Source organism: Misgurnus anguillicaudatus, chromosome 2 (genome assembly GCF_027580225.2).
Source record: "Misgurnus anguillicaudatus chromosome 2, ASM2758022v2, whole genome shotgun sequence".
Lineage (NCBI taxonomy): Eukaryota > Metazoa > Chordata > Actinopteri > Cypriniformes > Cobitidae > Misgurnus > Misgurnus anguillicaudatus.
In genome coordinates this window covers 15205976-15228908 of record NC_073338.2, presented here as the reverse complement: position 1 = coordinate 15228908, position 22933 = coordinate 15205976, and the positions used below count along the sequence as shown (strand labels likewise).

General features: G+C 37.9%; 1 protein-coding gene across 2 annotated transcripts; it reads left to right on the top strand.

Annotated features, from left to right (window-relative positions):
- Positions 1-1348: 1348 nt before the first annotated feature.
- LOC129441876 (rho guanine nucleotide exchange factor 18-like) lies at positions 1349-22307 on the top strand. Of its 2 annotated transcripts, XM_073873338.1 has the most exons (17): positions 1349-1628; positions 1719-1901; positions 2076-2201; positions 4286-4403; positions 6806-7060; positions 9641-9717; positions 9819-9997; positions 10497-10558; positions 11044-11214; positions 12570-12710; positions 12810-12913; positions 12999-13052; positions 13135-13182; positions 16145-16612; positions 16781-17030; positions 17158-17259; positions 20580-22307. In XM_073873338.1, the coding sequence occupies exons 2-17, from the start codon at positions 1740-1742 to the stop codon at positions 20702-20704; spliced, it is 2442 nt and encodes an 813-aa protein (XP_073729439.1). In that variant the 5' UTR covers positions 1349-1628; positions 1719-1739; the 3' UTR covers positions 20705-22307. The 2 variants fall into 2 exon arrangements, with proteins under 2 accessions (XP_073729439.1, XP_073729447.1); XM_073873346.1 differs by lacking the exon at positions 1349-1628 and having other exon boundaries at positions 1656-1901.
- The last annotated feature ends 626 nt before the right edge of the window (positions 22308-22933 follow it).

The following is a 22933-nucleotide window of genomic DNA, read 5'->3' as shown; positions in this document are numbered from 1 at the left end:
GCTATATAAATAAAATTGAATTGAATTGAACGTAACGTTACCACATTTATTCATTCATTTATTATGTTGCGAGTACACTACAGTTCTGTAAGTGGAAAAGTAATTCATATTTGTGTGTTTTCTCCCAGGTTAGCACACATGCGTCCAGCATACTTTTGGATCTTTACCATTGAGTAGGCTGACTGACTGATCTACCAACCGTCATTAACAGAACAAAAACTAAAGAAATGTTACTACAAGTGGACCTATTTAGTTACTCATCATGCTGTGAGTACACCACAGTTTTGTTAATGAAACGATAATATATAGGTTTTCTTACTGCTTGGGGTAGACACATGTGACCCTGTGTAATTTGTAAATTTCGTGGGAAAAGTGTACTCCTTAAAAATATTTAAATGTCGTTTGAATTAAGGAACAGTACACTGATTTTGTTTTAAAATATTCCTGTTTGGACAGTCTATTTGGACAGTCTATAAGTCATAAAGGAACACTTGATATATTTCATAAGGAAAGTGTAAATCTAATATTAGTTTTAATGTGAATTTGGACTGAACAGGACACTTTTGTATTATGTCTAAAACAATTTTTTTTAATAAATGATTTTTCAATAAACTGTAATAATTTTACCCTTTTCTGTTATCATTTTTTATATTATTGTTTTTCTGATCTTATGTAACTTAATTCATTTGAGTTAAATCAACTTAAACCATTTAAGGCAATCGGTTTCCTCAAACCATTTGAGTAGCTATATAGTTGTGTGAACTAAATAAAATTTATTAAGTGAACTAAAACCATTTGAGTGGTTTGAACTTAAGCAACCTAATATATTTGAGTAAAGGTAACTCAAACATTTTTAGTCATATGCACTTATAATTTACAGTTTACAGTACTTGTATGTATGAGTTTTAAAACCTTGGTTTAAGGCAATCAGTTTCCTCAAACGGTTTAAGTTAACTTATTGGGTTTTACACTGTGGAACTCATGGACAAAAACCCACACCTCAAGCCCATATTATGCATACATTGGCCCCACCAAAAAATGAAAGCTGGGATATTATGAAAGAAAGGAATTGGGCTAAGTAATGTAAGCCAACAGTGTTTACGCTTATGGCCCTCCTTATGTGGAGGTTACTGTAGTATCTATTTATCTATCACACAGATTTGAGCCAAGGGGAATACAGCAGAAGCCTGTATGAAAACAACTTATTTCTCATTTTCTGCACAATGTAAAACAATAATTTGGACATTACAATTTTTTGTAGTTTATTTTATCATCTCTTTGTCTAATGATAACTGATCCAAAAAAATGTTTCTTTGCAGTGATTATCTTTTGTATTTCAGGACTAAAGATGAAACAGACTCTCTGCGTGTCGAGCCCGTGTCAGAGGACTCGACCTTCCTGTCTGCATATTCCTCTGAAACCATCAATATTGACGGTACAGTGTTTAACCTGCTTACTTAACCAGGTGATTACTCTATCATCAGAGGTTTTGTTTGTTGACGTTAAGCGTGGAGTATATTTGCTGCTTTTCAACACATATGGTCATTATAATGCACTGCGTGGAACTCTGGAAAGCAGATACACGAGACTTTGAAGCTCCCACCTGGAGTTAACAGAAATAATTCACGGTATGGGATGTTATTATTTTGTTATTGAATTTAATACCTCTGAGAGTATCTACATGAGATTTTGAACAATTGTGTTTATGAAATCAATAGTACAGCCAGAACTAAACAAACATGGATGAGATGCAGCTGGAGAGACTCTTCCCACAGGTGGACAGCTTGCTGGAGATGGCTCAGCTCTTAAACTCCCTTAAACAACGAGGATTCGACTCCATGGAAGAAGGCAGCAGTCAGAGTTACTGCATTCACAGAATTGGAGACATCTTCATCGCACAGGTGTGTCATTTATTTGCTGCAGGTTGTGCATGAATTATTTGTTTATTACTTTTTGTATTTGAACATTGACTTTCCAGCCCTAAATATATTTAAGTATAATTTGCTTCAGATTTCCCCCTGCTTACAGGATCTGCTTTGATTTTAGTTTCTCTTCCTGCTTGTGTGTGTGTTTAGTTCTCAGGTGAATTGAGAGATAAACTGCAGTACTGCTATGGAGTTTTCTGCAGTCACCACACTGATGCAGTCCACTGGTACAGATACCTACTGCTAAACAGCAAGAAGTTTCAGAGTTTCATAAGAGTAAGAATGAACGCAACCTTTTTGTTGTCAAATTTTGAGAAACCTTGTTGAAATGTAATGTGCTGGAGTCAGCTAACAAAAATAAGATCTAAGAAAGTTATTTAAGTCTGAGCACACGTGCACAGAAGTGTGTAATTTGGGATGCGCCTAGTTTATATTTTTCCCATAAGAAAAACAGTATGTGAAATGGGATTCAAGGCTCGATTGGGTGTTTCAGGTCAGGTGTTATTAATTAGGGTTGGAACTGAATTGCAGGTCTGTGGACCTCATTGGAGACCTCTTTTCTAAAACATCTGGGGCCTCATTTATAAACGTTGCGTAAGCACAAAAGAAGGCGTACGCCACTCTCTACGCAGTACTTATTTATAAAAAGCAAACTTGACGGGAAAACGTGCTGTCCGTCACGCAAGCTCTGACCCAGGCGTACGCACAAAAACGGGTGAAATGAGAAATGACGACACCATCGGCAGATGGAAGAAACACGTAAAAGTGAAAATGACAACACTGCCTCTGATAAATAACATGAAGACTTCACAAAGCAAGTCTTACAATTAACAGCCTACACGAACACCCGTTTGATCGATCAGCAGTGAAACAAAAAATAATCAATCGAAAATTAAAACAGAAATTCAAATGAACACATATTTGCTAAAAGAAAAGTGAAATATGTTCTGCAATAATATTGGCATGTTGTGCAATTCATCCTCATAAAGAAACAGAACAAAATAATGTACAAAACTGATATTCTCGTCAATGTGTCTGTCTTGCGGAGCAGATATAGATGCAATTACATAGACAGATAGATAGATAATTAAGGAGATATATAGATAGATAGATAGATAGATAGATAGATAGATAGATAGATAGATAGATAGATAGATAGATAGATAGATAGATAGATAGATAGATAGATAGATAGATAGATAGATTTGATTTCCTCTCTGTGTTTGCCATGATTTCGCAATCAATGCATATTAACTTGTGGGCGTTTCACGGACTATTTATGGGCAACTATGAGCGTGTCATGAAGCCACAAAAGCTGCGCTACATTTTGAATTGATTGTGATTTATTAAGGGAAAAATGCGTAGGATGTGCGTGCGCACGGTTTTATAAATCCGAATATTTCTGTGCGTACGCGCGTCCTATGTCTCATCCGTACGCCACTTCTGACGCAAATCCTACGCAAACTTTTATAAATAAGGCCCCTGGTGTTTGTAGGGGCAAATGTAACATTTAAACATTTTCTTCATTATTGACAGACTTAGCCACACCTGTATTAGCATATATTCATTTTTATCCATAGCTTATAGATAACATGTATAAATAAAGTTTAAATATAGGGTGACCAGATTTCTCAGAGTGGAATACGGGACAGACACAGGACCCACAACTCCCAATGAACACAAACAAGTAGTTACACTTGATAATATTTTTAACTATGTAAAAAAATATGTAGACTTACATAAAATTGCAGATCAGTGGGAATTTTGTATTTTTCACTAGAACCAATTTCACCAGAATTTTTTTGGATCAAACCATTTCTTAATGAATTTTGCAGTGCAGTCAGCTGACTGAAAATTGTGCCCATGAATAACAGAATGATATGCAAAAAGTCCTTCACTTGCATGCTCTTTATCAGATTCGCCACTTTGCTTCACAAAAAAATTCACTGACACTTGGAGTAGCACACTTACTTTTAGCAGCGTCCATGTTTTTTTTGTGTGTGCATATGCTGCGTAATGTCGGCGCGGCCTCCGTGAGCAATGGAAAAGCGAGCCCCCAAATGTCACATCTTAATTTGCTTGCATCTGATAGTGACTCTCTTTTAAGAAATTTAAACTCTTTTTAAAAGTAAAGAGCCAAGCTCCTTCGTGTGCTCTGTACTTCACTTAACTGCAGGTGACGTCGGATTCCTCTCACCAACATCAAGTTGATTCAGGGAATTGTGATTGGATGGTACTTTTGTTCTCTAAAATATACTACACACCTCCAAATCACTGTTTTGTTGATTACGATTAAGAATTGGAGGCTGAGTGGAGGAATTTAATTGTATTTCTTATCACTGCATTCTTTCTGTTTTCAGAAAATATGCCGGCTGTCCATCATAAAAAGATTGGGAATACCAGAGATTATTCTACTTATAACACATTGCATCACTAACTATCAAGTGCTTGTTGAACGTGTCATTACATACAGTCAAGGTATGTTTATGTCCTGTTTTATTTTAACTTTTATTTTGTTTGTTTTTTTAGACAGTTTGACCTTCCAAATGAGCAAGTCCTGTTTTTATTTTATGTAATATATTTTCTTATTTTCTTTAAAGCAACACTATGTAGTTTCCATGTAAAATGACATACAGCTCCCCCATGTGGTTGAAAAGTGCAACAGTGCCTGGTATCAGACATTCTTCTGCAGGCAGGGGGAGGGGCGGGGCTGTGTTTCCTACCCTCCACCGCCACTTTCAGAGTGTGCTTGTAGCAGCTAGGAGGCTGCGTGGGTTGCAGCAACAGTACACTTTGTCCAGTTAAAAGTTGTTCTATCACTGAAATAATTTTAGAGACATTATTTAAAGGTAAAAAACTACATAGTGTTGCTTTAAGGCAAATTGTAGGTACTTTCTTTTATTCATTCAAATGATGTATGTAATCACAAATAGACTACATTTATGAAAAACATGGAAACGTCTTGATTACTGATGTAACCTCTATTGCCTGATGGAAAGATTGAGATGCTGTCTCAGTTTAGTGATTTTAGGGATAAGCCCAATCACCTCTGATCTTTCAGAAAAAGCTAATAAAATTGACAAATGGTATTTGTAAGACACTCTCCTGGACCTATGAGTATATACAGGTGCTGGTCATATAATTAGGATATCGTCAAAAAGTTGATTTATTTCACTAATTCCATTCAAGAAGTGAAACTTGTATATTATATTCATTCATAATAACACACAAACTGATATATTACAAATGTTTATTTCTTTTACTTTTGATTTAACTGACAACTTAGGAAAATCCCAAATTCAGTATCTCAAAAAATTAGAATATTACTCCAAGTAAGTCCAATACAAAGAAAGGATTTTTAGAAATCGTGGCCAACTAAAAAGTATGAGCATGTACAGCACTCAATACTTAGTTGGGGCTCCTTTTGCCTGAATTACTGTAGCAATGTGGCGTGGCATGGAGTCTGTGGCACTGCTCGAGTGTTATGAAAGCCCAGGTTGCTCTGATAGTGGCCTTCTGCTCTTCTGCATTGTTGGGTCTGGCATATCCCATCTTCCTCTTCACAATACCCCATAGATTTTCTATGAGGTTAAGCTCAGGCGAGTTTGCTGGCCAATGAAAACAGGGATACCATAGTCCTTAAACCACTGGTAGCTTTGGCATTGTGTGCAGGCGCCAAGAAAATGAAATCTGCATCTCCATAAAGTTGGTCCTTGTGTCAAGCCACTCTTGAACAACAGACGGCGTCAGAAGCGTTTCGCTTCTGGTCTGCTGCTGAGTGGTCCAAAGTTATGTTCTCTGATGAAAGAAAATTAGCATTTCCTTTGGAAATCAGAGTCTGGAGAAAGAGAGGAGAGGCATTTTCTTGTAATATTTTAATTTTCTGAGATACTGAATTTGGGATTTTTCTTAGTTGTCAGTTATAATCATCAAAATTTAATTAAATAAACATTTGAAATATATCAGTCTGTGTGTAATGAATGAATATAATATACAAGTTTCACTTTTCGAATGGAATTAGTGAAATAAATCAACTTTTTGATGATATCCTAATTATATGATTATAATTATATAATGTATTTGTTGTAAGGAGCCTAGACGGTGTTCAGGCCAATTTAGCAAGCAGTTCAGCTGTGTCCAAGGAGAGACACAAGGTCTTGTTTTCTCCATCAGGGAATGGAGGTTCATCCTAAAGAGGCCTCTATCTATGGAGTATTTATATTTACATATATATGCATTTGTGTGGGCATGCAAATTCCACTCACCAATTCTCACGTGACTGGCCTCTTTGGGGTAAACCCCTAATGTCACATTGACATAGCGTTGAGTATGTGACAGATAACAAACTCATATTTACACATGAAAACGTTTTATTTAATAATGTCATGTTTTATCAAAAGTGTCAAGATGCACTTCAACCTTAAACTAATGAGCCATTACATTATAGGACCACCTGCTTAATAATCTATAATACTACCACAAAAGAGGCGCACTTATTCAATGTGGTGGCGAGAAGGGGTAATGTTCGATTGGGCTCATGTGAGGTGAATTTGGAGGCTAAGACATTAACAGAAATGAACCATTATGTTCCTCAAACCGCTCCTTGACAATTCTGGCAGCGTAGAATGGCACATTATCATGATGGTAACGACCATCACCAGCATGAAACGCAGTTCTGAGGCGCCCTGCACAATTTGTCTTTTATTAAAAAAGGGTCTGTACCACTGTTTGGTTGCCAGATGCGCTCATTGCTGTAAGTTGGGGGTGATAATAATGTAATGGCTTATAAGTGTATGTTTACTGTCTTTACTTTCTTGGATGACAGAAGATTAAACAGAATTTTGTACTCCTTTTACGCCTTATTACTCACCCGTTGACAGCTGACTCAGAGAAGCACAGGGAACTGGTGCAAGGTCTGGAGCTGCTTAAAGACACCATAGCTAAAGTAAATATCCCTGTGGACGAGTTTGAGAACGCAGCAAGACTGAGGGACCTGGGCAATAAACTAGAGCCCAAGTCCCAGGTGAAGATGGCCAACGGTCGAGTGTTTCGCAGAGAGGACATGTTGCAGGGCGAGAGGAGGCTGCTTTATGAGGGGATGCTCAACTGGAGATCAACATCTAACAAAAGCAAAGGTTATCACCCTAGCACTGTATCTGTTCCTAGACTGACCTTTTACTAAGCGTTAATTTTAAAGGGGTCCTATTATGCCCAATATGTAATATAGGTCTCAGTTGTAACCAAAATTGCTGCGAAGTTTTAGCTCAAAACACCTCAAATAATTTATTATAGCCTGCCCAAATTGTTCTTTTGAGTATAGCAAAACCACACTGTTTCATGTGTGTACCTTTAAAGGGGCCATGGCATGAAAATCTGACTTTTTCCATGTTTAAGTGCTATAATTGGGTCTGCAGTGCTTCTATCAACCTATAAAATGAAAAAGATCAACCCAGTAACTTAGTTTTGGTAAACCATTCTCTACAAGCATGTGAAAAATTAGGTCATTGAAATTTGGCTAAGGAGATCTTATTATAATAATACCACCATTTAATCTGCACTATCCTACCACGGCACTGTCAGAGATCAGCTCATTTGCATCCAGGACACACCCAAAACGGCACATTTTTGCTCACACATACAAAGTGGCAATTTTAACATGTTATAATGAAACTTCATATGTGCTTTGGGGACACCAAAGATTTATTTTACATCTTAAAAAAGTCTCGTGACATGGCCCCTTTAAATGCAAATGAGCTTCTGCTCCTCATTCACTTACCAGAAGCTGCATTTCTTTTTTTATACAGATGGTGAGCATTTTCCATCACCAAAGAATGTTTGCCCACAAGTCCTCCACCATTAACTGTGAACGATGAAATTCCCCTCCATGATTTCTCAATAATTGTGTACCCCAAGCTGTGCAGCACACAGTTTCTTGCAGACCATCAATAATAGTTGATAAATTAAACTTTTCCTAAAACCTTTTTATAACAAACACTCTTCTTGTTCGGGCTTCAGATGGCAAATGCCGGTTCTCCACTAAAGAGCGAATAGCCTTCTGTGTTTCCATGTCCGCTGTAAACTACGATTACGCGTCACGGCTCTCAGCCCGCCCTCTGTTCCTTGATTGGGCCGTTGGTTTTGAAGCCGGAGGAAAACGGTTAAAATTAAAGATATCTCAGACTTTGTACTTCCGCTAAATTTCATTACGCTTCTGTACTAAGTCTGACGTAGTCAGGCTAGTTTTTCATCGCTAAAAGTGAGTTTGGGAACTTATAGCAGAGCACAGATGACAACAGGTTCACTCGAGCATGAGGGCAAAGCTAATCTTTTACATTATAGCGATGACGCTGGTAGTGATGATTTTCTCAGACCAATCAGTGATCTACAGTGTTTTCACGTTTTGGTATCAGCTTGGGTCACTTGGAACCCCGACCGAGGTGGTTCTAAAAAAGTATTGGGTACTGCGTACTGCACCCATTGGAAAACCCCCAAAAGTAACCTGACCAAAACCAATCTGTGGGTACTATGCAATGGAAAAGCACCAATAGTGGATTTAGAATAAAAATAAAATAAACAACGTCTCTTCAACACGGTGACAACACACCAATAAAGCAATGTTTGTCGTCTTCTCTAAAGCAGGTTAACAAGGCCTCGACCCATTTTTAGCATATTCCCATAGGTTTATGATGTCATGAACCCTGGCTGAAGTTTGTTGTAGCTCTTTTGAGCCGATTGAACATTGTAACTTTTTGCAATTATATTTTACACTCAAACATCAACATTACACACTAACTGAAGTTGAAAAAGTGAAAAAGCATAATAGGACCCTTTTAAATAACTATCAGGGTTGCAAAGCCTGCAGTTTTACTGCACAATTGGGCTTCTTTTAAACTGTTGTCACAGTTGTTTTATCTTTGGTTTGAAGAGAAAACATGCATCTTAAGGCATGATGATTTTTGGGGTGTGTTTATGGTTGATTCTATACAGTAATTTTTCAAGAAGATATTGTGGGGAATGACTGTAAAATGTGTATTTTATATATGGGAGTGGCATATTTTGAGTTTTGGTGTATGGGATAGGGCCACTGGACTAGTTTTGTTGTTTACTGGCCATTGAGCTGGTTTTGTTACGCAGACCTAGCAATCCTGGTTAACATTTCAGATGTAATTTTTGTCCATTTGAGAACAGTTTTAAACATTTTATAGGCACATTTGACTGAAAACTACATTGTCTCCAGTTCATTCTCTGAGAGGTTCTGTAACAGCGCATTCAGACATCGCTGTGTATTGCCCGTCTCTTTCAATAAGGCGTTTCTAAATCTGCTTGTCATAAACAAATGAGTACCATCCATACCAGTAAATGACGAGAGAAGGATGCCGTGAACTCCACTGCTTCGTTTTCATTGGTAGTCGCTCCCAAAATTCGCTCGACATTTGCATAAAGTTAAACTTTTCTTAACTTTCTTGCGTCGCTGGACACGCCCATACGGTCGCCAACGGTCACTTTCACTCGTGCCGCCGGAAGTCGCCCAGTTACCATTAAAATGAATGAGATTGCGTCGCTCTGCTACTGCTGGTCGCTGGCTGTCTGAGTGGAGCGTCAACTGTGTCTGTATTCGCAACAGTAACAGAGGGAGACAGAAATTAACAAAGGGTCGGTTATCAGGTAGTGTATTTTTATATTGACTGACATTTGAATACTTCATTTTCTCTCAGATGTCCTTGTCCTGCTGTTATCAGATGTTTTGCTGCTGTTACTTGAGAAAGATCAGCGACTTACCTTTGCTTCACTGGTGAGATTTGACAAATATCTGTTTTACGTACAGCACATACTATATGTGGTTATGCCTTTCGTTGTAACAGTCAGGTTCTGCTGTGATACGTGTTCCCGTAGGACAGTCAACCTCCAGTGATACCACTCCAGAAGCTCACAGTGCATGAGGTGGCTCATGACGAAAAGGCTCTGTTTTTGTTCACGGCCTCCTCCGACCCTCCAGAGATGTACGAGTTTTGCACTCCCTCCGGAGAGGTGCGCAGAGCTTGGAGAGACCAAATCTGGAAGGCGGTGGTGTGGTGCGTTCCATAGAGTCAATACTGTAAATTACTGTAAAAATTTTGTTTTTACAGTAAAAGATTATAATTGTTCCACCACTAGCACCATCAAATGAAACTGAAAAAGATTCAAACATCAAACCGCCACACAAATCCAACACCCCACTGCTCAAACTAGCATTTTGACCCATGTGCTGTTTAAATAAACACGTAGGAATTCTATACACTTAAACAAATCACCAAACATTTACAGTACATTAGATTACTAACATCTCCTGACAGTATATTGATCTGTACCATTTTAAAGTCAGTTCTTAGTAAAGGGTAAACGGCTTAATACAGATAATATTTCCCAGGCACTCACCCCAAACTTGCCATTGGCTGAGCAAAAATATCCTATCTCTCTTTGTTTTGAATATATCTTAAAATGTATTATATAATTCTTTCATTAAAGAATGTATGATTTTCCTTGCTAAAAGCGCGTTAAAAATAATAATAACACTGACTGGTTGTGTTTCAGCTGTCCAGAAGAAGTGGAAGAGGAACCAGAAGAACTTTCTGAGAGAATCAGGAACTTTGCAAGTATATAATGCAAACTTGTGCTGTGTCTGAAATTGCATACTGTCTTGAAGAGGTACTTATTTGAATCAGTAAATACTTAACGAGCTTATAATATAGTGTGGACGAGTAGTATGAATGAAATCCAAACATACTACATTTGCCATATTGTCATTGTCATGTGACCTACCAGCTTCAGTTGCGTTGCATCATTTCCATTCACACATCTCTCTAATAGGGATAGAAAAGTGTTCATTGAATGCACACTTCTGAATCCAGCTGGAAGTAGTAGGTCATCCGGGTAGTTTTCGCTTACCCTTTTATGAGTACTGATTCAGACATACTACTATTGTCACATACTGTTTCTCACATACTACTGTTTATAGTAAGAAAGTATGCGGTTTATGGCGCATCCACAATCTATCGGTTCAGTCTGCTTTTTTAGCAAAGAGCAAGTGTCATATTTAATTGTTTTTTCTTGTTTGAATCGTGTTTTTTTTTCTGAGCAGGTAATCTGTGTATGAGAGATGCCTTTATAGAGCACCACCTCACAGAGAATCACAGGTTATTTGCCAACATTGCAGCCTATGTGACAGGCGCTGATGACTGCTCACCATCTGAGCACAATGCAGTTGAGTCCCTGCAAGGGGATCAGATTCTCACTGGTGCATTAAAGGACGGTAAGAATTGTGCTATAGAAGGAAAGTCATTTAAATGTATTATTCGCATTATGTGGTTTAAGAACATTACGTTTTCAGTTCTATTTGCTAAGCAAAAATAGCTATTACTCTTGCTCATACAGTATGTGGGATTATGTAGTAATATATGCCTAACAAATCTTGTACATTTGTGCTATGGAATTGATTTATCCTCAAATCATGAAATTTTTGCCATGTAAACAAATAATATATGACTTTTTTTTGAAGGTTCATGTGACCAGAATACATAATAGAGATTTGGGCTGTTCTGACTGGACCAGTAAGCAAACACCTAGCAATGCCGTTAAACGCACAATTTATACGTCTTGTGTCGATTGTGCACCGTAGCCTGCTGATACTTCTCCAACAACGTACACAGCAAGCTACATCTTCTTCTGCTTTTGCCTTGATACTGTAACATCCCCATAGACGGTGCCTACTAGCGATCTTCATGCGTAATTGCACATCAGTGCCGACAACAACTCATAAGTCTAAATGAAAACTGATGCATAGAAGCTACAGCATAGGTCCTATGCAGAAGTGTAAATCGCACTTAACTGTGGCAGGAGGTTAAAGTTGTATTTGATAGTATGCTTGAATAGCAAATGGGCATCGCAGACCTTGTGATTGGTATGCCGATGTTATGGGATACACAAAACAAAGAGCTGCTCTTCTTCCATCCTGACTTTACACAACATCTGTATAAAACAAGGCTCACTGGGAAACACACTTTTGCATAGACCCCGAGGCAAGGCAGGTGTGTTAAGAGTTGAGTGACATGAACGTACACAGCTTTGGCAATTTATTTACCCAGCTGTGCCCAATCCTGCTCCTGGAGGTCAACTGTCCTGCAGAGTTCAGTTCTGACCATAATCAAACACACAGTATTTGGCATCCCTGATGTATGCCAGAGATGTTTACTGCATTTGGCGTGATTGCAATGAGTCAATATCCGAAGCCTCCACAGCAACACTGCCAGCAACTTGAGGTAGCTGATATGACACTGCAGATGTGGTGCTGTTACCTATTCTAGGGAAACCCCTACTCATGACCATGAGCTGAAAGTGCAATGACATTCTTCTGACATGAAGAATATGCCATCCCATAGAACTGAATACATAAAATTATGAAAGTTGACACTTAGATAGAGGATTAGAGGGATAGAGGAAACTCTGCCATGCTAGCAGTGCCAAGGGTATTTTTATTTTTGCCAACAAAAATACAAGTTTTTCACTGTTTAGACAATGAACCGTTAACATCTTAGTCAGAAGTTAACCTTAATTAAAAAAAATGTATTGTCAGTACTGAAATCCTTATGTGGTGATGTTGTTTTACAGTGGAGCATTTACAGAGGTTGTTGGTAGCATGTGAGTTAGACCAGACTCCCTCCACTGGTGAGGGAATGGATCTGGTGCCAGTGTCCAAGAGTCCTCGTATCTTCACAGGTTTCGACAATGATGACTACACGTTACCCAAAAGTTAGTACAAATCTACATTCATCCTTTGTATAGTATACTTTTTTTCTAACTTATGTTGTAATGAGAATGTAGTGCTGTTAACTTGTGGACTGTTTGCAGATGGTACTGGGAGTTTATTGGAAAGAATGAGAGATGGAAACCAGCGGGCTAACTCAAATTCTCAGCTCAGAGAGCTTTGTACTGAAGAGAGTCTGGAGCTGTCGGTGAGCATAGCACATTCATTGATACCACACGTTTTCCTCTGCTGTTACTTGCGCTTGTGAAATCCTGCTTTGCTTGACCCATTAGGCAGATGGGGAGATAATTCTAGAGAGCTGGAAAGTCAGTTTTCCTAAAGCAGCGGTGAGAGTTACTGTATTGTTCTGTTCTTCACTTCATTAAAACACATTTGGTATTTTTAACATTATTTGTTTTATTTCCTCAGCTTTATGAAACTGTAATTAGACTGTCACAGAAGCTTTGCAGCCTTCAGGTAATCCAAAATGCATTTCTTTTTTTTCCCCACTTTATTTATGGTGTAGAGATGAGAAAATTTCACCTTATTATTTTCACCCACTCAAACTAGTAGAGACCTTCTGACCATTTACAATGACAACTATGTTTTTATCCAAAAGGTGTAGATTTAATATTATGATATTCTTAGATAGAATACTCACCTACATATTAATGGTATGGTTGTTGTTCTACCTCTGACCCTTTTGAGAACTGCACCTGATATGGCTGTGCACAGTAAAAGCTAATTTTATGTGCAGTGTTTAATAAAGTTAAGGTATGCTGTCAAGTATGCTGGCGTAAACCATACATTCTATAAGAGCATAGAATAGAAGGAAACAAGGTGGCAGCTGTGCTTTCTGAACAGTAGGGGCGCTTTACAATACAGTCATCTGTGCAACACAAGTGATGGGTGAGTTGATGGAGAAGAGGTTGGGACTGAGACAACCACTAGCTCTTGGACTGGCAACATTTTGGAAAATTTCAACCTGGCATGTAAATCTCTTGTCTGGTATTCATCTTTTGATGTCGAACCCAAATGTTTTCAGTCTAAAGCAAAAATAAAGAAATTGGCCACACTGTCCCGATAATTTTGAAGGGGATCGTATGCAGAAATGCCTAAGGCTGATTTGAAAACTTAAACAAGAGTTTTAACAAACCTCTTCCATGACCTATGGGACCAAATCTTTATTATAAAATGGGCAGTTCTGGTTCTTCATTCTGATTGGTTGAAACATGTTCTAAGCCGTGATAAAATACCCCGGTAACCCCACGGTTCAGACCAGATTACATAAGTATCACTGCGCCACTGTTGCTGCGTACTGATTTATGAAAATAAACACCACAGTCTTTATTCATATTTTCAAATTTTCTACAATTGCACAATTAATGGCGATATCCAAATAAATATCAATAAATATTGTTGAGTCATCTCGTCGATAAAAAGAAAACGTTGTCTGAGGAGTTTCTAACTCAAGTTCATACGTCTGCTATTATCCACTAGATGGCGATCTTACACAACTTAAACACTGACGCATTCACTCAACACTGAAAACACAGCGTGTAAGTTTTGATGGCTTTGAATCTGATCTCTTACAAAAGTTCTTCACAAAAATGGAATTATCTCCGCTTTTAGCTAAAGAATTTGAGAGGTGATAAGAGAACAAATGAAGGTAGGATGAAACGTTTTTTTTATTTTTTTTAAGCGGATGGTCCGTTCTTTCATTTGATATTTTATATTTATTTAAAAAAGATAATTTTTCTGCAAGGCATTAAACTAAAACTGGATGTAAAACATCCAAGCATACTATCAAAACGCTGACGGGGAAAGAGTTCAGCATGCTTCCAAGCACTTCGACAGTTGCATGATATAAATGTTAATGTATAAATTAGATGAATGTTGATTTATAAAATAAACACCACAGTCTTAAATCATATTTTCATTGTGTCTTTGCTGCGTCTGTGTTGGTTGGGAACTGCGCTCTGTTTCAGTCACACTTGATTCTGAGGAACTACTTTGTTTGGCGGAAGAGTAATATTTGTACTAATAATTACAACTTATTTGTGTTTTATTTTATAAAATCCCGCTAACGTTATGCATATGAAGTAACCGTTTTATAAACGCAATAACCCCCGCGAAGCAGTGAGGTTACAGTGCATTTTATAACAGCTAAGGGGGTTTAGGCACTCCGCTTCGGGTCGTGCCTAACAACGCCCCTTAGCTGTTATAAAATGCACTGGTAACCCACTGCTTCTTGGGGTTTATTGCTTTATTTCATATGACTGGTCCAAAGGATTAATTTTGAAGCTCCCTATGAAAGGTAACCTCCAGGTCTGTGATAGCCAGCGATGCATCACACTGTTGTCTTGAATGGATCAACCCCATTTATAGTAACTTCATCGACTTTAAAAAGGCATTCGATGGTTTATATTGTGACACCCTACGGAAGATCCTAAGTTCCTACAGAGTTTCTTCAAAGATGGTGACCTTGATAGGGTTGTTTTACCAACATTTTGAATGCTGTGTTATACTCGATGGGAAACGCTCAGGGTGGTTGGGCTGTATAACAACAATGTAAAGTCAATCTGACTGTATGACTCTGAATGCTGGTGAGTGGTGCTGAATAATATGAGAAAGCTGGATGTCTTACGAAACTCTTGCTTGAGAAAAACATGTGGTATCTACTGACCAGAAAGAAACAGAGAGCTATACAGAAGAAAAAATGTCACAGTGTGGTGGTTTAAATCAAATGTAGATGGTTGAGATGGCTTGGGCATGTATTAAGAAGGGACATGCAATGCATCCCAGAAATGGCACTTACATGGACACCACTTGGCAAATAAGATCAAAGATCACCTAGAGGAGAACAGTGACATCATAGCTGGCAGAAGCTATGGGGAGGCACAACATGTGGCCATGAATAAAGACTGGCAGATGATAACGCCTTATGTCCCACTGGGATGAAGAGGATTAAGTAATCTGCATGCTATTAGTATTCGTGCGTTATTGCAAGCCTTGAGATGTGGTTTTCTAGTTACGCTCTTCGGATGTGCACACACACAAAACCTCTCAAACAGCGTGTGAGTGCCGCATTAATATCTATTTTGGGTTATCTTTAAATATTTACATTGGCAAGGCCTAAAGGGTGCAGCTTACTTTTGTGACAACTGTCCCAAGCACCGCTCGCGCTGGCTCCAAACCATTGAGCAGTCCCTATTGTTGTGCACTGGTAGTAATTATTTAAATGGCCATAATTTACCTTATTGTTAATATACAGTTCTTTGACATAGATAAGGTAACTGGTTTAGTGTGACAGCAAGAAATAACGATGCCTATATTTTCATTTTTGGTTGAACTGTTTGATACTCATGTCTTGCTCACTTGTCACTGAAATGCACAGACAAGTGTTTTTACTTATTTTTCTGTTCTGTTCTCTCCTCAGCCTGTAGTCTCAAATTTAGAAACCCACATTGAGGTTCAACGCGCCACCATTGATGAGTTGATGTCCCAACACCGGGGCAGCACTCTCATGGAACAAGAAAAGCATCGAAATTTGGAAAAGCAGCGGGAAGAACTGGTCAACTTCCAGCGTCTGCAGGAGCAGCGCAGACAGGAGCAGATGCAGTGGGAGCAGGAGCAAGAGAAACAGAGAGTGCAAACAGAGATGAGGGAGAAAGAGCTGAGAGAGAGAGAAATGAAGTGCAGCAAGCAGAAGGAGCAGCTGGCGAAGGAGAGATGTCAGCTGGAGAGGTGCAGAGAGGAATACCAGCAGGATCTGGAGAGACTCAGAGGCTCCATGCGCGCCGTGGAGAAGGAAAAAGAAAAGCTGGAGCAGTTGCAGAAGAAGTTAAAGAAGAACGAGAACGTGTCCAACACTGGAAACCTTTCTCTGAAGAATGAAGAGATACAGGTTTGTTATTAAACTGGTCTTCTACTTATTTAATTTATTATCAGCTACTTGCAGCTGTTGTTGTTTCCTTTAATATATACAAGGATCTTACGTTTTGATGTTTTCCTTAAAACGTTCTGGCCAATTTCACAAAATTGTTTTGATTGTGCTTTTTTGTTTTCTCTTCAGATACCTCATCCTTACCCCATACCGAATGTCCCCAGCTTTGAAGAGAGGCCACCACTGGTGCCACCACATGGGAAGAGCATTAGTGCTATGCCCGTCAAGACAGATGTACCCATCCACCTCTTTAGCACCACCAACCAATCACACAAAGTCATTGCAATTAAACAGCAGATCCCAACCGAACTGACCAGCCAACCGAAGGGCAAAGAGAAACACCGCAAACACCACTCACATCACCATACCAACTGTGCAGGTAAGAGCTGCTATAAGATCTCCATCTGTGTGTGAATACGCAAGTAAAGTTCTGAGGTCATGTTGTCTTGTATGTTTTACTGGGGCGTTTTCTTAGTCATTGTCTAAATGTACTTTCACACTTTTAGCTGGCATAGAGGTGTCTCAAGTACTGCCCATCAAAGTTACTGGAAAAGAGGGAGCCAGGAATCGAGCCATGAGATCTAACAGTCCTCAACAGCTCCATCCAGGTAAATTAATTAGGGATGATCCCTGTAACACACTGCAAATCTTATCAGTGTAATTTTTCGTTTTTGGCATTGTCAGTCGAAAATATTGAGCATCCCTAGTGCTAATGTATATACAGTTTTTCCTGTTGATTTGTAAGTTCTACACTGTAAAAAAATCTGTAGTTTTTACAAAGAAATACTGGCAGCTGTGGTTACCAGAAAAGTTCTGTAAAAAATACAACTTAAAGGATTAGTCAATTTTCTTAAAAAAAATCCAGATAATTTACTCGCCACCATGTCATCCAAAATGTTAATGTCTTTCTTTGTTCAGTTGAGAAGAAATTATGATTATTGAGGAAAACATTCCAGGATTTTTCTCATTTTAATGGACTTTAATGGCCCCAACACTTAACACTTAAACAACACTATGTAGTTTCCATGTAAAAATGACTTACAGCTCCCCCATGTGGTTGAAAAGCGCAACAGTGCCTGGGATCAGACACTCTTCTGCATGCAGGGGGAGGGGCGGGGCTGTGTTTCCTACCCTCCACCGCCACTTTCAGAGAGTGCTTGTTGCAGCTAGGAGGCTACTCAGGTTGCAACAACAGTACAATTTGTCCAGTTAAAAGTTGTTCTATCACTGAAATAACTTTAGAGACATTATTTAAAGGTAAAAAAACTACATAGTGTTGCTTTAACTCAACACTTAACAGTTGTTTTAAAAGACAGAGTTTTAAACCACAATTTCTCGTCTATCTCCGGTCCTGTGATGCGCCAGCCTGACCTCACGCAATACGTCATCACGTCAAGAGGTCACGGAGGACGAATGCTAAACTACGCCCCAGTGTTTACAAGTGTGGAGAAAGAGGACCATTTTGACGTTGTTGTATGTGGAATGATACTAATTAATGTCTTGGTGTCAGTTTATTGTTTAAAATGATTCCCCAATTGTGCGTTTCATATATGTAACACGTGACCTTTCTACGTCACTACCAGGGCCTGAAATTAACACCCGACCACGCGCCAAATGCGGGTGGATTATGCAATTGGCGGGTAACACTGTCAATCTACCGGCCACATTGGCGTGTAGCCAGTGCGAATCAGTGACGCGCTAGTCAAACTCGCTCCCGACCGAAATATTCAACTAACCCACCCGCAATTGTTTAAAATAGTTAAATGGCATCTTAATTTCAAAGGACCCGGCCGACCGCGGCCTGAGTATCATTCAAAGATTTTTGGATGACTCGTAGCGGCGGGTGTAGTGCTGTGACGGATCAGAACTCTTGATGTGTAAACTTTAGAGAGAGTTGCGCTACTGTGTCTAGTATATTAACATACATTTTGCGAATAGAGTAATGAGAAACAAAGTATGTGGGGCGTTTATGTGCGCAGTTTGGAATTCCCCCTCCGTCTGTGTGTGTGCGCGCGTGGGTTTAAGGGCACTCAATAGGGCACATCGGAGAGACGCGTTCCTAAAAGCAAGCATAAATAAAATCTTTCTGTTCTTGCAGGCACATAAAAAAAGATCTTCACAGTATTCTTCTTTTTCTAATAAAAACATTTCTTTATGTTTTAAATGTATGTGTAGAGAGTCAAAAACCAGTCTGTGCTTATTTGGTCTTAAAGAGACAGTAACCTCAATTAACATACTTAAGTCTGTGTTAATCAAACAACCTAAAAAGAAAATCACTTTTGTAGCTCTAAAAATATATATATATTTAATTCATACAATAAAGAAAATGTTATCATTCACTATTCAGGCAAAAAAAAAACTGGCTGGTAAAAAGTCACAGTGGCAGTTGGTCAAAAAAGTTAACTTCAGGTCCTGGTCACCACGCAATTACGTGAGGTCGCGCTGGCGCTTCACATGACCGAGACAGAAGAGGAGTGGTGGTTTAAAAGTGCATATTTTTTATTTTTTCTTATCAAAAATGACAATCGTTTTACTAGATAAGACCCCTTATGCCTCATTTGGGATCATTTAGAGTTCTTTGAAACTCCGTTGAAAACAACTGTTAAGTGTTGAGTTAAGTGTTAAGTGTTGGGTTCCATTAAAGTCCATCAAAATGAGAAAAATCCTGGAATGTTTTCCTCAAAAAACATAATTTCTTCTCAACTGAACAAAGAAAGACATCAACATTTTGAATGACATTGTGGTGAGTAAATTATCTGGATTTTTTTTTAAGAAAATGGACTAATCCTTTAAAACAGTAAACAACAACAACAACAACAAAGTTGTATGCATTACATCAAATTTTTGTAAATTTTACAAATCTTACCTGTATACAGAATTGTTTTGATTTATTGACTGTTTAGAAACTCTTGTTACTCCTATGGCCATCCAAAGTGCTTTAAAATTTGCCTCACATTCACACATTCACCCATTCACTAACTCATTCATACACCGACGGCAGTGTCAGCCAACTGTTCCCGCCATCCAGCTCGTCAGGAGCAGTTTAAAGAACATATTTTGTAACATGACATGATTGAATTTATAAATGACTATAGTTTTGAGTGAATTTAATCACTTGAAGAACAATTAAATTAACCAACTTGTTCTCATAAAACCTTAAATTAATAAATGAAGAGTTTCGTTGCAAAACGTTTTAAATTGTTCAGAAATCTTGTTTTTTGGTTGTGCATTCCAATTAATATCAATTCAACTGCAGTTGGTTTGTTTTGATTTAAACCTTCATACCTTAAAAAATACAGCTAAGAAGCACCATAAAACAAAATAATAACATGATAACATAAATCCATTTTTTAACATTTTTGTCCAAACATGTTTATTATTATCTCGTTTTGCAACAAAACTCTTCAAATATAGGCTAATAAATTCAACATGTAATGTTGTAACACTGAGTAGTGTTTCTTTGTAAAACAAAAATGCAGTATAAAGTTAAAACAAGTCAACTCTACTATTTTAAGTATTGGCTTGTGATAAGTTGACAAAACTTATCAAATAAAGTTGAATTTTTTAAACTATATTGTGTTTAAAAAAAGGTTGCAGTTAATCCCTGTCTTCACAGCTATTATAATTTGCACGATTACTCCCAACAGTTTAAGCATCTCTCATTAGTTAATTAGTTAAGGTAGAGATTACATCAATAACCAAAATCAATATAAAAATTACATTTTAATTTAGACTGTTTCAGACAAAAACAATTTTTGCAATAATTCTCACGTGATGGCACAGAGAGAACGTCACTAAGTGTGCTGAATAACTGCCATTATTTGTTTGAGATTTAAGAAATATCTTACAGTTGCCCCTGGTCTCTATTAATGTATCATACTTGAAGTGTTTCTGCTAATGTAAATGCATTGCTGTAATGTCTTTGCAGATACCCTCATTCATCCAGAAGAGTTATCCAGCGCTGTCCCCTCTCATTCAAACACAAGCCGAAAGCACCATAACAACACCACACACATTACACAGACAGGACACCGTAAAACCAAAGACCATTAAAATACAGATCACAGTTTAATTTTAATGCCCCTTATCATCTGCAATCTACAGGTTTGATACACAGTGATTGTTTTTTGCCTTTCATGATTTAAATAGTTATGTTGTGGGATATTATATTTGTAGTTATGAAACCATTTAGATTTTGGTCATAATTTTAAATGCTTGTTTTGTTTTTACTTTGTTTTTTTTTTGTTTTTTTTTTTAATTGAAAACACATTTACAGGTATAGATAAAAAATAAGGAAGAATTGTTTTAATTACTTAAAGGGGACATTTCACAAGACTTTTTTAAGATGTCAAATAAATTTTTGGTGTCTCCAGAGTACATATGTGAAGTTTTAGCTCAAAATATCATATAGATAATTTATTATAGCATGCTAAAATGGTCACTTTGTATGTGCAAGCAATAATGTGCCCTTTTGGGTGTGTCCTTTAAAATGCAAATGAGTTGATATCTGCACTAAATGGCAGTGCCGGGGTTGGATAGTGCAGATTCAGGGGCGGGATTATCCCCTTCTGACATCACAAGGAGAGCCGAATTTCAATGACCTATTTTTTTCACATGCTTGCAGATAATGGTTTACCAAAACTATGTGTTTTTTTTTTCAAATTTTCTAGGTTGATAGACACACTGGGGACCCAATTATAGCACTTAAACATGGAAAAAGTCAGATTTTCATGATATGTCCCCTTTAATGTTGACCTCTTATGTGTTCAGCTGTCAATGTGTTATATTTGGCAAATCATTGCTGAAAGAATTTGTCTCTTACGGGCGAAGTGCATGATTTCTGAAAAACACTTTGGAAAAGGGAGTCGGGCCGACTACCAAAACCCACTTGTTGCCAATTAGCAGTAAGGGGCATGTCTACTAACCAACATCGTTGCCTGGGTTGCGTATGTGTGGGGCGGGTCTTTCAAAAGAAGGTCCAGATTCTATTGGGGTAGGGGTGTGTTTGTTTAGGTGATTTCAAATGTCAACATTGTCTTTCAGAGGTCATGCACCCCGCCTTTAACAACCAAATATAACATGTTATTGAGAAATGATAAAATTTTAGTGAAATGTTAATTTACTTTCAAAGTTTTCTGTCTAGTTTCTGCACAGATGGAAAGATTTTTTTACATGCATTGTTTAGATTTTGTAAACTGGAAAATAATGCTTGTGTAAGGGGCAAATATTTATATAATGCTTCTTTAAACATATTAACCTGTTTTTCTTTAATATCTGGGGATAAAGCTCCTAATATATCCATGATCCTATATTGTAAAGAATTCATTTAATTTTAGCTATGCCATACAATATATATGTAAATAAATGAGTCACAGATCAAATACTGATGTCATACTAACAATTTTTAGTTTTTGTTTAGGGAGAAGCTTAATTTTTAGGCAACATCCCAATCAGCTAATATCAAATGAGGGTTTTTACTTGGTTAGATCACTTTGAAAGCTTATTTCTGATATGAACTAAAATTCACAGTAGTTGTAGAACACTACCTGTGTATTATGTATCATGTTATGTATCGGTTCCTACTCCTCCACAGGTGGAAGTAAACTATTACACACACGTACTACAGCCAAAACCATTTTACTGTCAGAAGACTATAAATCACATTAGAAGTGAAAAATACCATATAACAAATCTGACATTATTTAATAGATTCAATTTTGTCTTACTCTGAACTTACTTTACATCAAGTTCATTGGTTCAAGAACTTCCCAAGTAAAGTGATTTTTGACAGTTTTATTCTGAATTTCTTTTTTTAAGCTACTGTAAACAGACTGAAAAGGGGATTTATTTTAAAAACAGTTAGTGTGGATGGATTTGCACATGAAAATAAATGTGTTTCTCTCAGTGATTTAATTGACTTAGCACAAATCATGACTAAATAAGTGAGATGACATATGTTAGCAGGCACGTGCAGAGGGGGGGGGGGGGGCGGGGGCGGCGGGTGCCCAAGCACCTGCCCCTTTACCCCTGGATGACCAAAATGCCCGCCCTTTTGTGAAGGCCTGCCCAATGTAACTATTAGTAAAATTAATAAAAAATAATTTAGCCGTAAATAAAATTAGTCACATGATGAAGTATTGACCTTTCATTGGCCAATCTCTTTAGGGACGATCACTAGTTCACAGCGCTAGCGGCGCGCCCACACATGACCGACACTGTGCGCAGAACAGGGAGGATCCCCCTCGAGCCGGCATTGAACCGAAGCGGTATGCTTAATGTTAA

Bases quoted from the DNA above. Each gene is read 5' to 3' on its own strand.
- LOC129441876 (XM_073873338.1), top strand. From the start codon at position 1,740: ATGGATGAGATGCAGCTGGAGAGACTCTTCCCACAGGTGGACAGCTTG. The intron at 9,998-10,496 runs GTGCGTTCCATA...GTTGTGTTTCAG, and splicing joins ATCTGGAAGGCGGTGGTGTG to CTGTCCAGAAGAAGTGGAAG. The intron at 12,914-12,998 runs GTGAGCATAGCA...TTGACCCATTAG, and splicing joins AAGAGAGTCTGGAGCTGTCG to GCAGATGGGGAGATAATTCT.